At 44.0% G+C, this 14631-nt stretch overlaps 1 protein-coding gene and 1 long non-coding RNA gene across 10 annotated transcripts in view; both read left to right on the top strand.

Moving 5' to 3' along the window:
- The window catches only part of LOC310826340, a 264239-nt gene that overhangs the window by 237785 nt on the left and 11823 nt on the right, over positions 1-14631 (top strand). The gene's annotated exons all lie outside the window — the stretch shown is intronic.
- The window catches only part of USP6NL (USP6 N-terminal like), a 135548-nt gene that overhangs the window by 109094 nt on the left and 11823 nt on the right, over positions 1-14631 (top strand). For all 9 annotated transcript variants that reach the window (XM_083700156.1, XM_083700160.1, XM_083700157.1 and 6 more), the window contains 4 exons: positions 24-118; positions 4660-4725; positions 4842-4941; positions 6056-6208. In XM_083700156.1, coding sequence (XP_083556282.1) covers positions 24-118; positions 4660-4725; positions 4842-4941; positions 6056-6208 — 414 coding nt within the window. The remainder of the gene's footprint in view (positions 1-23; positions 119-4659; positions 4726-4841; positions 4942-6055; positions 6209-14631) is intronic.

The following is a 14631-nucleotide window of genomic DNA, read 5'->3' as shown; positions in this document are numbered from 1 at the left end:
CCCTCACCACCCCAACCTTTTAGGTTTTTATATTCCGGGTTTTCCCAAGCTGTTGAGATTTCAAGAGCATCACGAGAAAATAATGAAGAAATTTTTGTCTAAGCTTAAGCAGCATTTTGTAAGTAAATGCCATCAGAATATGCAGTACATAAAGGGCAACCCATCAGCAAAAGGTCCAATATGATATTTAATTCTTCCCTGCCTGCTTATGCTGGTGTGTAGGGAATTTATGGAACTACTTTATGCCAAATCAGGTCATTGTTCTGTTGCTGCTGTTTTCGGTATCTACTTTGCTGGACAGTGGTTCTGTCACAGACAGAGATCTTTCCCAGTCCTGCCACTGAAAGCCAGTTTAACCTGAAATACTTTTAAAGTGATGCAAGGGATTGAACTTGGAACCTTCTCCATGGGAAACATGGGCACGGTGTGTGCAGAGACCTGGGGGTAGTTGTGCTGTGGTATGATTCAAACTAAGTCTGTAATGATACGTAGATTATAAATATTTTAGGTTGTTTAATTCTGCATAAGCAATGTGTGATAATAGTATATAGTCCTGAAAAGCAAGAGGTGGGGTTTCTCAAGCCAGGGATGGGGAAACAAACCCCCAGCATCTCTATTCACTAGCCATAGTTGGGGTCCATAGGGTTGGCATATTTGTGAAAATCCGGACAGAGAAGTAGTTGAGCTTTTTTTGGCAAACACAAAAAAGAGGTTTTCAAGCTAATTTTAAGGAATATTGCCAAAAATGATACTACCAACATGGGTTGTCATACACCCGGATTTTCCCAGACATTTTCGTGATTTCCGCCCTGGCATTGCTTTTGACTGCAGTATTCCAGCTATGGCAACCTTTGGACCCATCAATATCTGTAGAGCCGCAAATTCCCCACTCCTGTCCTATGCTTTTTAATGGGAAAGTACAGCAAGGGACGCTGGTGGTGCTGTGGGTTAAACCACAGAGCCTAGGGCTTGCCGATCAGAAGGTGGGCAGTTCGAATCCCACAACAAGATGAGCTCCCGTTGCTCGGTCCCTGATCCTGCCAACCTAGCAGTTCGAAAGCACATCAAAGTTCAAGTAGATAAATAGGTACTGCTCTGGTGGGAAGGTAAATGGCGTTTCTGTGCGCTGCTCTGGTTCGCCAGAAGCAGCTTAGTCATGCTGGCCACATGACCCGGAAGCTGTATGCTGGCTCCCTCGGCCAATAAAGCGAGATGAGCTCTGCAACCCCAGAGTTGGCCACGACTGGACCTAATGGTCAGGGGTCCCTTTACCTTTACCTTTACAGCAAGAATAGGAAGTTTAGAGTACTCCATGGAATCCCATATCTCCCATCCCATGCCAAGGGGGTTCCCACCCCACACTCTTTCCATTTCAGAGCTATCAGTAGTAAGTGTTGCATCTGCACCAATGTTAACCTCTATAATCCTAGCTCTTGTCAAACCACTGTTTTGCAGTCCATCTTAGAAGCAGGCTTTCAAGTTCCAGTTTGGCCCAACTATGCTTAGCGCTAACATCAATACAGTGGTACCTCTGGATACAAACAGGATCTGTTCCGGAGCCCTGTTCGCATCCTGAAGGGAACGCAATGCATGTGTGCGCGGGTTGCAATTCGCCGCTTCTGCGCATGTGCGTGACGTCATTTGGAGCGCATGCGCAAGCGGTGAAACCCAGAAGTAATGCACTCCGTTACTTCTGAGATTGAGACGTGCGACATCTGAACCTCACTATGTTTTCCCCAAGAAACCTATGGGGTTTTTGACTTGTTTTATTTTTTTATTTTCAAAACATTTCATTGAGACCTCCCAAGCATCTGCAATCGAAATTCTCAGAAAGATACAGGAAGGGAAACTTGATAATGCCTGCCATAGCTATTCATCCGACTTTATGAACCCAACATATAAACAAGTTTTTTAAAAAGGGAAATATACATATAAAGAAACAAAAATTTGTAGAATTGTAGAGTTGGAAGGGACCTCCAGGTATCATCTAGTCCACCCCCCTGCAATGCGGGAATCTCAGCTAAAGTATCCATGACAGATGGTCATCAAACAGTAACCAGTAATTATCTTCTGTAGCTTGATCAGGATGAATATAGCACTTTTATGCAGTAACAGGTGTCAAAAACAAATTGGTGGTGGTATTTCCACATTGATTGATCAATCGATAGATAGATAATGCAGGAATTGTAGTCTGAGATAGATGATAGATAGATAGATAGATAGATAGATAGATAGATAGATAGATAGAATATTATTTCAGTGCAGAGAAAGAAAGAGATGTAATGGTGAACCAGGCTTAAGGATACAACCCTTGAGTAACGGGTTGTGCCCTTTATATAAAGGTCTCTACTTCTGTGCACATTCATGCGCAAAGTACTTTTTATTTCAGTGAAGACTCACTATATTTCCAAATGCATAAAAGCTTCCAGCCTTTCATATATTTTTTTGTCCATTGTGCTGGAAGCTTATGAAACATGAAGCATATTCCTGCTAGGAAGTATAGTACATTTAGTTTCTTTTTCAGGGTGTTTGATATTAACTCTCAGATCTAAAATTGCTAGAGACAGGATCAACAGTAGCCTTAGGTTGTGGACTTGAGCACATTTATAAGAAAGGAAAGTTCCTGCTGAATGCAGACGGACTTCATTCCTAGTCTTTAATCTTTGATATCTGCAGCAAATGTTCTAAACGTAGTGAGTCACCTCATGCATGCCATATTGGTTTTCCAAAATCTGTTCATGGGTAAGGGAGAGTTTTAAAAAGGATTATTTAAATCTACTGGCTGGTGAAAACCGAAATCACTTTCATGCTTACCTCTAGGCTGTAAATTGTGGTTTTAATTTTCACAGCAGAGTTCATACAGAGTTTGGACTGTAGGTCGTTGCTGCTTATTGCTTTAATTTTGGAGGAGTTTGCCTTCCAGGGGAGGAAACATCAAGTGCATCTTGCCTTGAGTCCGTAGGCTTCCTCGTCTGGGTGTCTGAAGGTTCAGGGAGGCTACTTCTAATAAATGAAAGTAAACAGCAAGCTGCTAAATCTGTAAAGCGAGGGAGGCACAACCACTTTTTTAAATTTGAAGAGTCAAAAGTTGGGTGTGTTTATGTAGATAATTCTTAACAGCTCCTCAAGTCTTTCTGTCAGGCTAAGAAATCCCAGTGGAGCCTCTTTTATGGTTGGGATGCTACAGTGAAGGGACACTTATTTGTAGAGCTGTTCTGTAGAGACAGAGCCACGTACCCTTGTAGGGCAGAGTTACTGCCTTCTCCATGGTGTCTGCTACTTCCTCCCACTGCACCTTATTCCCAGGCTAGTGTGCTGTTCCATTCTTGCTTCTCAGTGTCCCAGGAGCCCCATGCAATTAGATCACACGGCTACCACTTCCGCCTCTGCCCATTCAATCTCAGCAGGAAGAGGGGTTGGCAAGGGCAAGCCTCTGTTGCACCCTGCTGCGTTCAAGCACACTGGGCTTTCTGATCAGCTTCAAGCAATTTCCACAGCTTCCCAAGAGCTGCACTTACAAACAGCAGCAAAAACCCGCCCTGCAGAAGCACAACATACAAACCCAACTTTCAAACTATAATTTCTAAGTCATGTTCATGAGATCTGCAGTTGGCACGCACCCCTTGGCTCAGCTTTCTCAGACCTACCAAAAGTTTTGGACTACGTCTCCCATCAACCCCAGCTGGCATAGCCAGTGGTAGGGGGGTTGATGGGAGTCGTAGTTGAAAACATATGGGGTGCACCAGGCTGCTCTGACTAAACTATGGGCAAGAATGACAGGGTCTGAGAAAGGGGAATTGGCCCCAGAGAATGAAGGGATTTATGTCCCAGGGCTTGGTTCCTGGTTTGCCATAGTGTGTAGGGGTGGGGTGGGAAGCTACTTGCTATGCTGCCTCTGCATGAAAGAGGCATTCTGTACATGCTCAGGTATACTGTGTTCCTTCATCCATTTCTTTAGAGGAGAATCATGGCCAAAATTGGTGAACTGGATCAAACTTTACATAGAGGGGTATGGCCACAAGAGGTTTTCTCTTCTTATGCCAGGTGGATCAGGCTTTGTGCCTAAATGACTGCTTGTATGCAGCCCTGAAGCTTCAGAGTAAGGCAGTCTTCCCCTATGGAATCATATTCCAGAAAGTGGGGCATTGCAGTAAGTAGAGAATGCCTAGGCACACATTTTAACCGTGCTACAGGAACCATTCTTCTAAGCTCTCCCCAGCAAACCAAAGTGATCGTACAGGGAGAGGTATTTTTTAAAGTACACATGGCCCAAACCGTGCATTCTTCACAATCACCCTCTTCAATGTTTAACCTCTTTGGATTTCTTTTGTCCATGGAGGGGAAGACAGAATGGATAGGAAAGCAGTCAAGTTTCAGGCTGAAGATACTTTGGCCATTTCACTTTGGGTTTGCAGTCCAGAAGTTCATGCTGTCTTAGTTGCCAATGTTTATGCTGTGTGCTTAGCAAGGAAAATCCGTTTTTGTATGTGCTGTCTTTTTTCTTTTAATTATTATAGGGGTTGTTTTTTTTAATTACCTTGTTTGTAGGGAATCTTTTTTAATGGGCTGAAATATAAATTCAATAATACTAACCACTTTGCCACTTTGCGTGATGCTGTGTTCGTATCTGAAGTTCATAAAACTGCTTCTTCTTGGCAGGACTCCCAGGAAGTCAACACTACGTTTTACACAATGAAATGGTTTTTCCAGTGTTTCCTTGACCGTGTGAGTGCCTTTTGTTTGATGCCTTCCCCACCCCAATCATCCCAAGCACACATTTTTACGGCAAATCTGGATTTCTGTTATTTTTCTGATGCCTCCCATGGCTTCTCTCATTGCAGACTCCCTTTACGTTAACCCTCAGGATCTGGGATATCTACATACTTGAAGGAGAACGGGTTCTCACTGCGATGTCTTACACCATTTTGAAACTGCACAGAAGTAAGATCTCTGTCCTGGCTCTAAACTCTTAACTCACCACATGGCATGGACAGGCACTTGTGAATAAAATGAATAAATTAAAATCCAAACATTTTTCTCCAGTTGGGTATTTCTCAGTACTATTTTATTATTATTATTTTATTTATTATATTTGTTCATCACTTTATCTTGCCCAGGGCAACCCACAGTGACTTACAACCTACCAAGCCATTGATGTTCTCTCGCCCCCCCCCCCTGCACTTCTGGGGAGAGAGATCTTGTGGGTGCTTATTTCACACTGACTCCAAAACCACCACAGCTTCACTGTTGGGAAGATTCTAATAACTAGAAATAGGTTGCAAAAGATGTGGCTGCAATATGCACAATAAATCTGGTGGCATGGTATACTTCCCAGCCAACAGGAATATAGACGCTGGTCAGACGGGCTCTACTCAAAAGTACAATTTCCTGAGGAGATTAAATCACAGCAACGAGCGGAGTCTTTTTGGTGATAGCCCCAAGGCTTTGAAATGAGCATTCTCTGTAGGTCCTTTGCTGGGCCTCCTTTTTGACTTTAGGAGACTCTGTGAAGCCCACCTTTCAAAGCAAGCCTTTGCTGGCTGATGCTCCTGGTGCTTCTTATCGCTATGATTGCAATGTTTCAGTTATGTTGAGTATTTGTTGACATGCTGCTATTTTAGGGGGTTATTTTTGTCAGATGTTTCTGCAACCTGTTTCAGTCTCTTGAGAGATGCAGGACTGAAATGGTTTAAATAAATGGAGGGGCTAACAGGAAAGCATAAGGGCACGATGCTCACTCCCAATAACAACGCCACTTGCCATGGCTACTCCCATGCTTATGCCTCCCTCTTGATTTTCAGTACCCTGTGATCTTCCCCCATTTCTGTCTGCATGTACCACCTGTGCTTGTTGTTAGAGAGAGCAATGTTAGGGGATCGGCTTGATATATGACAGCCTTATGTTTCTGTAAAGTTCCAGAATTACACTAGGTGTTTGTTTAATTAATAGATATGAATTGACAGAGAGAGAGAGTTCAGTTTCAATAGAGAAAGCAAATGTGGCTACATTTTAGTCTACTCTCTGATGTCATACTCTTCTCCCCCTCCCAACCTAGAACACCTGATGAAATTGCAAATGGAAGAACTCGTGCAATTTCTTCAGGAGACCCTCGCCAAAGATTTCTTCTTTGAAGATGACTTCGTAATAGATCAGCTCCAGAGTTCCATGGCAGAGCTGAAACGAGCAAAGTTGGACCTGCCAGCAGCAGGTAAGTAACTCAAGACACAGCCACTGCTGCTTTGGAAGCAGGCAGCCAGTTTTAGTTGGTTTGTGGGTCTACGCAGCTTTTGTCACTCTGCCCGGCCGAAACACCACCTGAAATGGAGCTGCATAAATATGGCACAGTGCAGGAAATTCACAATTTGGTATCCCGTTCCTGGAAATCCTGATCATTTCCCCAAAAGGTATGCCCACTTCTATCATGCTCCTAATCTGGAAGTGTAACAAAAGTCCCTGCAAGGAGCAGGTAACATTGTTCTCCTGATGCACAGCTATGCCCACAGCAGGAAGTTGGCCAAGTACTGCACACCCTGAAGGCAGTGCCTGACCAGGGTTAGGAGATCAGTGTTTGGATGAACAAATGCATTTTGCAAGCAATCCATTCTGCAGAAAGGTACATGTGAGTCAGGCTTATTGTCCCATCCTGGAGAGCACAGGAGGTAAACTTGCGGCCTTTTAGTAAGCAGGAAGGCAACATCGTTAAAATGCTGGTCTTGTGTTCATGCCTTAGCGTGCGGCGCCGGAAAACAATTTTCGCCTCTGAGTGTGAACAACGATCAGAGATGCTCTTTTCTAGACCTATCAATCATTGCAGAAAGAGGGGAGGGCTGGGAGGGAGGTTTCCTGGACTGTTTGCCCCCCACACACCCAGCATTCATAAGAATGTCTGTGCTGTTTAATGGAGAAGTGGGTTTTTGTGAGCTGAGAAAGGAAATTGAATTTTACCCTCCACTATTGAGAGGGTCCTTCAGGATTTCTGCCAGTTTAGTGTAATATGAGAGAGTGAGCAGAAAAGTCAGGCACTAGCTCTTCCTTGGGAAGATGGGGAGGAGATCGTAGAGGATGTCTGTTGTAACTGTCAGGGCTTTTAATGTTCTTAACATTTCAGGGGTTGGACTAGAGGACCCTCGGGCTCCCTTCCAATTCCACAATTCTATCACCATTGCTATGGGCTGCTCTGTTTTCAGCCTCTTTCCTAAGTATTCCTAACACTCCAGATTTATTTCAGTCAGAGTTACGTATTTATTCTTCCAGTGAAAATTTGACTACAATCCCAAGATCTCTTTCCAAAGTAATTAGTCAATTCACCCTCTGTGTGTGTGGCGTCCTCAAAGCTGCACATCATTTTAGGCATGTCCCAGTTTTGAACCTTATGTGACCCATTTTTTTAAAAAAACCTCTTTTTCTATTCTGAAAGTTCTCTATTTGTCTCTACTTCAATTTCTTTTAACCACCTGGCAGTATGTGCAAGGATACCATTTTCTGATCGCTTTGGCTTTTGCCTTATTTTCTCTCTACTAGGCCAATAGTAGCCTGGATAGGAAGTGGGGGAGGAGTGGAAACTGACAGCACTGGACCAGAGGTTTTGAATGTGGAGTTATTGCAAGCACTACTGGAAATACTGAATATTATAATTTATTCCTGTTGCAAACTGAGGCCTGTAAGAAATTTGGGGTGGGCAGGAGAAACTCGACCTGTTTTCCACCCCTCAACTTCGCCTTCCTCCCCTCACTTATGAGATGGTTGAATGCTGGTTCTGCCCAAGGCACCTATGGAGTGCTGGCTTCCATGGAGGAAAATTGGTGTTTGGGGCTCCTCCCCTTCCTGCCAAGCCCAGCCCTGCTCATCATCTTGGGAGACTGGGGCTCAGTCAGTCTCCAGCTCACAGTCTCCAGCAGCAGGGATTGGCTAGAGAAGAGGAATGCGGATGAAGTTCTGGTCCCAGCAGCTAAAGGATAGCACTAACATTGTGCTGCTCTCTGCTTCCAAGGACATTCCCCCAAGGCATGAAGGATTCTGATTCTCCATTATTTTTCTGTGGATATAATGGTGACTCTTCTATTGATAGACATCCATACTCTCTCCCCCCCCCCCACTTTGGGCCTCAGGGATGGATGCCCATGCACGGGCATTCCACTTGGGGCCGCCGGGGGGGGGGCGTTATTTCTTCAACCCCCAAATGGGGATTTTCTTTGTGCCTAAGTACCCACAAGATACGTCTTGAAAATCTGTCAGATTTGTTTTCAGTTCTTGTTTAGCTAAGAAAATGGATGCCTCATTTGTTCTTCATCTGAATTTCATCAGCCCTTGAGTTTTATCTCCCCACTCCATGTTCAGTTCTTGTTTTTCTAATCACTATCTCCAGGCGATGCTATCTGTCACCAACCTCGCTCTCAGCGTCTTCTAGACATTACCTCACTCTTGCATGCCTCGTCTGTCTCTAGTTCTGCAAATGTGCGGGGGGCAAGCAGCTTCCTCCCCAGGCAAGCACAGGGTTGATCCTGTCTCATGTGAGCTCAATGAAGGGCACTGGCTGCCAGCTAAGGCTTCCTTTTGCACCTCCACATCAAGGTCAGCCAGTTTGGGTGGGAGAATAACAGGGCCACATCAATACAGAGAAGCAGCACCAAAACTGAGAGAGGCATAAGGAATTATTGGGGCAAGGTCACCTTTTGGTTTGGAATAAATCATTTCGCTCTGCCTTGCTTCCAAAGTAGACCCACAATGTCCAGATATAACCCTTCATGCAGTGTCTAGGGCATGACATTGCAAGTTGAAATGAAAGCTGCCTTGTAGGACTTGGAAGCTGAGATGGACAGGGATGTTTGCCCCGAGTGATGTGTATCTGAATTCCTTACAGGGTATTGAATGGAGAGGTGAAAAGGAGGTTCCGGATTTGGATCCTGGGGCTTATTCTTGTTTGCTTGGCAGGAAGAGAGACAACACTCAGGTTCTTTTCTGCATGTGACCTTGAGCCAGCTGCTCTTGCATTCTCAGCCCAGTCTACTTCACAGGGTTGTTCTGATGATAAAATGTAGGGGTGGGAGAAAACCCCGTGAGCTTCCCTGAGTTGTTAGGAGGAAGGGTGGGATAAAAATGAAGTCAAATGAGTACAAAAAGGCTAGGGCAGCTAGAACTAAGGAGGGATGGAAACTCCCTTCTGACCAGCTGGGAGGGTTAGTGAGATAAACCTTTCCCGGAATTTAAATATAAACTTCTGGATTTTCTACAGAAAGCTTATAGGGAAAAGGTAGAAAACATGAACTACTACTTATAGTACCAATCATGAGAACTCCAAAGTTTTCATTACTATGAGTTATCAGGAGAGCCTCTGGCTCACATCATCTCTGACAATGGGCACTTGCTGGCTGGAGCTGTTGGAAGTTAATTGCTAGGCCAGCAAGATGTGGTGGGTTAAAGGTTCCTCCTCTGTGCTCTAGTGCTCAGGGTGGCATGGATTGTTTGATGCATGTCATCCTCACAACATCCCTGTTATGCAGGTTGTGCTAGGAGTGGAATATGCACCTTCAACTTAATCCTTTTAGGCTGCAGTGAACACTTTGGGACTTACTCCCAGAGTAAAGATAAAAAGGCTTGTGCTTTAAGATTACAACTGGTGAGGAATGCCATCTTCTGCTTCATACTTGTGCCCTAAGCTGCAGTTGCCTTATGCCACCAAGTCAGACCATAGACCCATCTAGCTCAGTATTGTTTGCACTGACTGGCAGCAGCTCTCCATGGTTTCTCTCGGCTCTAACTGGAGATGCCGGGAATTGAACCATGGCCCTCCTGCATTTGCAAAGCAGATCCTCTACTACTTCCCTTTCCCTGTAATAATGAAATAGTTACTGGCAGCTTGCAATTCTAGCCATACTGTTAATTTAGGTCCCTCCCATATGGGAACATCCGAGCACTAATTAGGCTTAGTGGAATTCTCCATCTGGCAAGCCTTGTTTAGGGTGCTAAGAGCTTTCCAGAGCTGTTTGGGCAGACTTTGGTCTGTTGTCAAAGACATAACTTTGCACAGCATTGAAAACATGGCAGTCCATCTGGAAGGGAATTTGTAGTGTGCACTCTTCCCTGTTTTCTTCTAAACTCTCCTTCAGAATGAGATGGACTGGGCAATCTTAAGTCTTGTGCCGATTACCAGTTTGCTTTGGGCTTTTTCTTTCCTTCAGACATGGTCGAAAAACACTTAATTGCTCAGTTAAAGCATTTGTGTTCCAGAGCCACGGTCAGATATAGTTACTTCACACCCTATTCTATCCCAGGAAAACTGTAACACCCAGAGAAAAGGCTGTTTTTTGCAAAAGGAAGCTCTTCTGATGGTCCTTCCTATCAAGCACAGAATGTCGTCTGTGGAGCAGATGGGGGGAGAAGAAAGGGTACAGAACTTCATAAATTGCCCGATCACAGCTTTTTCCTTCTCTCTGAAATGTATCAGGCAGTAATGGAATTGCCAGGAAGCCTTCCAGTGATTCTTCTCTCCCAGGATCCTTTTATCATATCTAGTGGGTCTCTGGTTATTTTTCACAGATCAAGGACCTCAGAAGGCTCTTTAATTTTAGCTCATCTGTGAATTTTTCACAAACTTTCTGACTCCTTCCCCAGTGCCCCTGATAAGGCTTCTGCATTTCCTTAGAACTTAACATGCATTAAGAGCTTCTGAACAAAAAAAAATGTTGCCCGTTACACAAGTAGGCACCATCTTCTTCAGAAAGTAGACGCCATGAATGGTGCTGCAGAGATATTATTTTGTTAACTGGCCATGTCACCATTAATCCATTTTGACTCTGAAAGATGACTGGCAATCCTAACTTGTTGATGTGAGCAAAAGGTCTGTTGTGCCTCCATGTGCACCAGTCTTCCCAAGTCTGGTGAACTCCAGATAGTCTGCATTACAACTCCCATCAGTCTGAGCCAGTGGGGCTGATGGGAATTGTAGTCCTGAGTGCCCGTTGCCTTTCCAGTAAGAAGGGGAGTTAAGTGTGCAGCCTTCTTTCAGAACGCCTACTTGGGATATTTGTCTCCCTCTAGACAGGATCAACAAATAGGGGCTTTGTTTGCTTACGAATCCCTATCAGCCACCAGCTCCTCCACCATCGCTACTCTGCAAACTGCAGGGCAAGTGAGAACATGGAGGAAGTGGGGATTGTGTGTTGCCAGGTGTCCTTTCCACCAGAAAGCCATATGTGCTTGCTGCTAAGTGATGGTGCTAACTTCTCTGGCAGACAATTTGCTTAATGCACGCACATGAGCAAAGGACTGGGAACTAGGGAGTTATAGGACTAACTGATACCACCACCACCCCAGAGATGCTTCCTGCTTTTTGTGGGCATCTGGCCAGCCCAGCCGCTTTCTGTGGGTGAGTGGAGGGCAGAGGGAGTGTTGCACATCCTTACTTTGTACAGAGCAGACAGTATGTGGTTTAAACTGCAGAAACCACTACCACAGCATGTGCCATTGGTCACCAATTCAGATGCATTTAAAAGAGGATGGGACAAGTCTGTGGAAGTGAAGGCTGTCAATGGCTACTAGTCACGAGGACTTTGCCATCTCCAAGATCAGAGGCAGCCCAGTGCCTCTGGGCAACATGTCAATGAGGAACAGCTGAAGCAGAGGACCATTGCGCTCATGTCCTGCTTGCTGATGTCCCACAGGCATCTGGTTGGCCACTGTGGGAAACAGGATTCAGGACCAGACAGGACTTGGGCTCTCTGAATGTTCTTATATCTCATTTAGTTCACAGCTCAGTGCTAAAACACGACAAGCATGTTGTTGTTGAAGTTGTATATTTAACATTGTTAAATGTTAAAATTATATAGCTGTATGGAGTGAAAACTAACATCACCTCCATGTTTAGAATAAAAAGATTTTCCCAAGTAGCAGAAGACTGAGAAGGGAGGAGGCAACGTGGGCGGGGGAATTCCTTGTGTGAATGCGGAAAGTTCCCTGTTGCCTTACCACTGTAGCTGCCTGGATGTTGGATCTTTATCTTGGGGAATATAATTGATAGGGCATAATTAAGGGTTGTAGCTCACTAATAGAGCATCTGCTTTGCATGTAGGTTCAATCCCCAGCATCTCTAGGCTTGACTGGGAATGTCCTCTGTCTGACACCCCGGAGAGCTGTTGCCAGTCAGGGTGGACACTACTGAGCTAGAGGGACACAATGGCTAGACTCAGTGTGCAGCAGCTTCCCATGTTCCTAAAAAAAAAAAAGACTGTACATTTCTCCTTAAACTTTCTGTTTTGCGTTCTCTTTTTGTCTCTCTCCTTCAGTAGACCACATTGCTTTTCATTCTTCACAGGAGTTTAAGAGTTTGGCTCCTAACTTTATCAGTTTCTTCTCAGTTCAGACTTCTGTTTTAGCTAATGACTTACTGATTTTTCCCTTTCTGGCATCTGTAAAAAATAATAAAGGAACAATATTGTAAAAGCATCAGTGCAGCATACTTTCTCTTCTGCAGCTCCTGTAATGTCACTTTTTGTATTTGTTTTTCCTTTTCCAGATGAATATGGAATTTTTCATTTATACGTTTGGAGGACTCACACGTATCTGTTTTATTTTTCCTTTGCACTCCACTTCATTAACCAACTAACTCTCCCGATACTTTTCCATGTTGTTGATGTTTTTTTATTCCTACTGATTTCTCAAGTGCATCTAAATGTGATGAAGTTAGAGGTTGCCATGGAATCTTGGTTTCCCCCCGGCACTTTGCCTGTCTCTGTGTGATTTGAACTATATAGTTTGAGCCATTGAATTTCTCTCCTCACGTCCTTATGGATATAAGCGGTGCCACTAACTCTGCTTGTGCCTCTTCTGAATATCCACTTAGACTTGGTAAAATCTAGCACGGCTTGAAATTGTTGTCTGCATCAGAGGACCGCAATGTGTTTGCCTGGGGCTTTTATTTCAGGAACAAGCAACCTGTTAATTTTTTTCCTGCTTTTAATTGTCTTCCTCTTAATCTAGGTAAGAGTTTCCAAAGCGCGTTTATACAGTTAGCACCTCAAACATCAGTGCAGAACTAAATTTTGTTAAGCCAATTCTTCAGTGTTCTGAAAATTGCTGGGATTGGCATGTCCCTTTATTTATCATGATGATCCAGAAATGAACTGTGGTGAAGGACAGATCTAAATGTCACCCTGAACACATAGTTGCTTCTGAAAAATAGCTTCTGCTGCACACCTGGTTTTGCTCCTTCGCCCCACAAACCTCCTAGATCTTGTTTTGACATCGTGCCACAATGTTCTGTGTTTTTGTGCTTCCCCTTCCATATCACTGTTGTGCAGTGGGAAAATGTCAGATGTCATGATGGGGAAGAACCATAACTCAGTGGTTAGAGCTTCCTCTTTGGGTCCAGGGGGTTCCCAGTTCAGTCCCTGGCATCTCAGTAGCAAATCAGCTACTGATTTGGAAGACCACAAACCCATCAATCTTGTAACATGTTTCCCTGCAATTGCCTCCCCTTTAAGCTCTGTGAGGACTCTCAAGACATGCACATACTGGAGCTGAAATGAGGGTCCGAAACCGGTTACTTACTGTGTGGCATTCAGTTCAGTGTAATTGGCTGTTAATGCATCTTGGGACAATTAACCTGGAAGGTTTTGCAGTTGTGATTAATTTCCACTGGGTGGTGACAAAGATCAAGAATAAGCCAGTAGCATTTCTTTTTTTTTCTTTTCCAAATCTCTCTACTCCCTTGTTTCCTTTAATCCTTGTCAGCATGTACTTTCACCATACCAGCTTTTAAAAACAAGATGACTTGAATAGCAGAACCAGATATTCCCCCGCGTTTTAAAGGGACACCTGTTTTTTCCTTCTGAATGACAAAACTCACAGTAGAAGTATCCTAGAATGCCATTGCTAGGAAATGAAAAAGCATTTCTTTAAGCGCATGTATTTGAAGGCTTTTTAAAAACGACATCTTTGGAGTGCTGAAAGACTAACAGGTTTTCTTTTGTAAATTATTTGATATGTAGCCATGAGTGTAAAAGGCAGGCTTAGAGTATATGTAGGAATCCTATTGCCACAAAACTTTATAAATTGTCTTGCAAAAATTGTAAGACTGGAAGCTGGAAGAATAACTAGCTGAAGTTCAGCAGGTCTGATCCAACCAAAGTTAAGCACTTAGTATCCTATTACTCTCCAGGGGAGAGTTGGGCATGTACTTAAATCTCTGCTGTTGAAGTCAGTAGAACTGGGAAGTCCTAACTGGCTGGATCATGACCCCAACCAAGGGTACTTCTTTCATTTTGTATTCCTTCAATACTGTTTTTCTTCAAGAAGTGTCAGTGGGTATGGGAAGAGCATAACTCTGCCATTCAGACATAAGGAGACTCTGTAGAAACATCACAGATTTGCTTTATTTAAGAGAACGAAGGAAAGAAATAATCCTATTCATCTGTTAGGCTTGCCAGCACCTAGGCCAGCACTGTCCAAACTGGGCGATTGTGTGCTATGAGTAACATGAGGAGAAACTTCTTGACAGTACAATTAGACATTGTCAAGCTTCTTAGCAATGGAGTGTCTTGCCAGGGAGAGCAGAGTACCTCCTTCTTTGTAGGGCTTCAACAGAGTCTGGACAGCAGCTTATTGAGGATGAGCTAACCTTAGACTGCCTGCATC

Source organism: Podarcis gaigeae (genome assembly GCF_964106915.1).
Source record: "Podarcis gaigeae genome assembly, chromosome: 10".
Classification (NCBI taxonomy): Eukaryota; Metazoa; Chordata; class Lepidosauria; order Squamata; family Lacertidae; genus Podarcis; species Podarcis gaigeae.
This window is presented reverse-complemented; position numbering and strand designations above follow the sequence as displayed.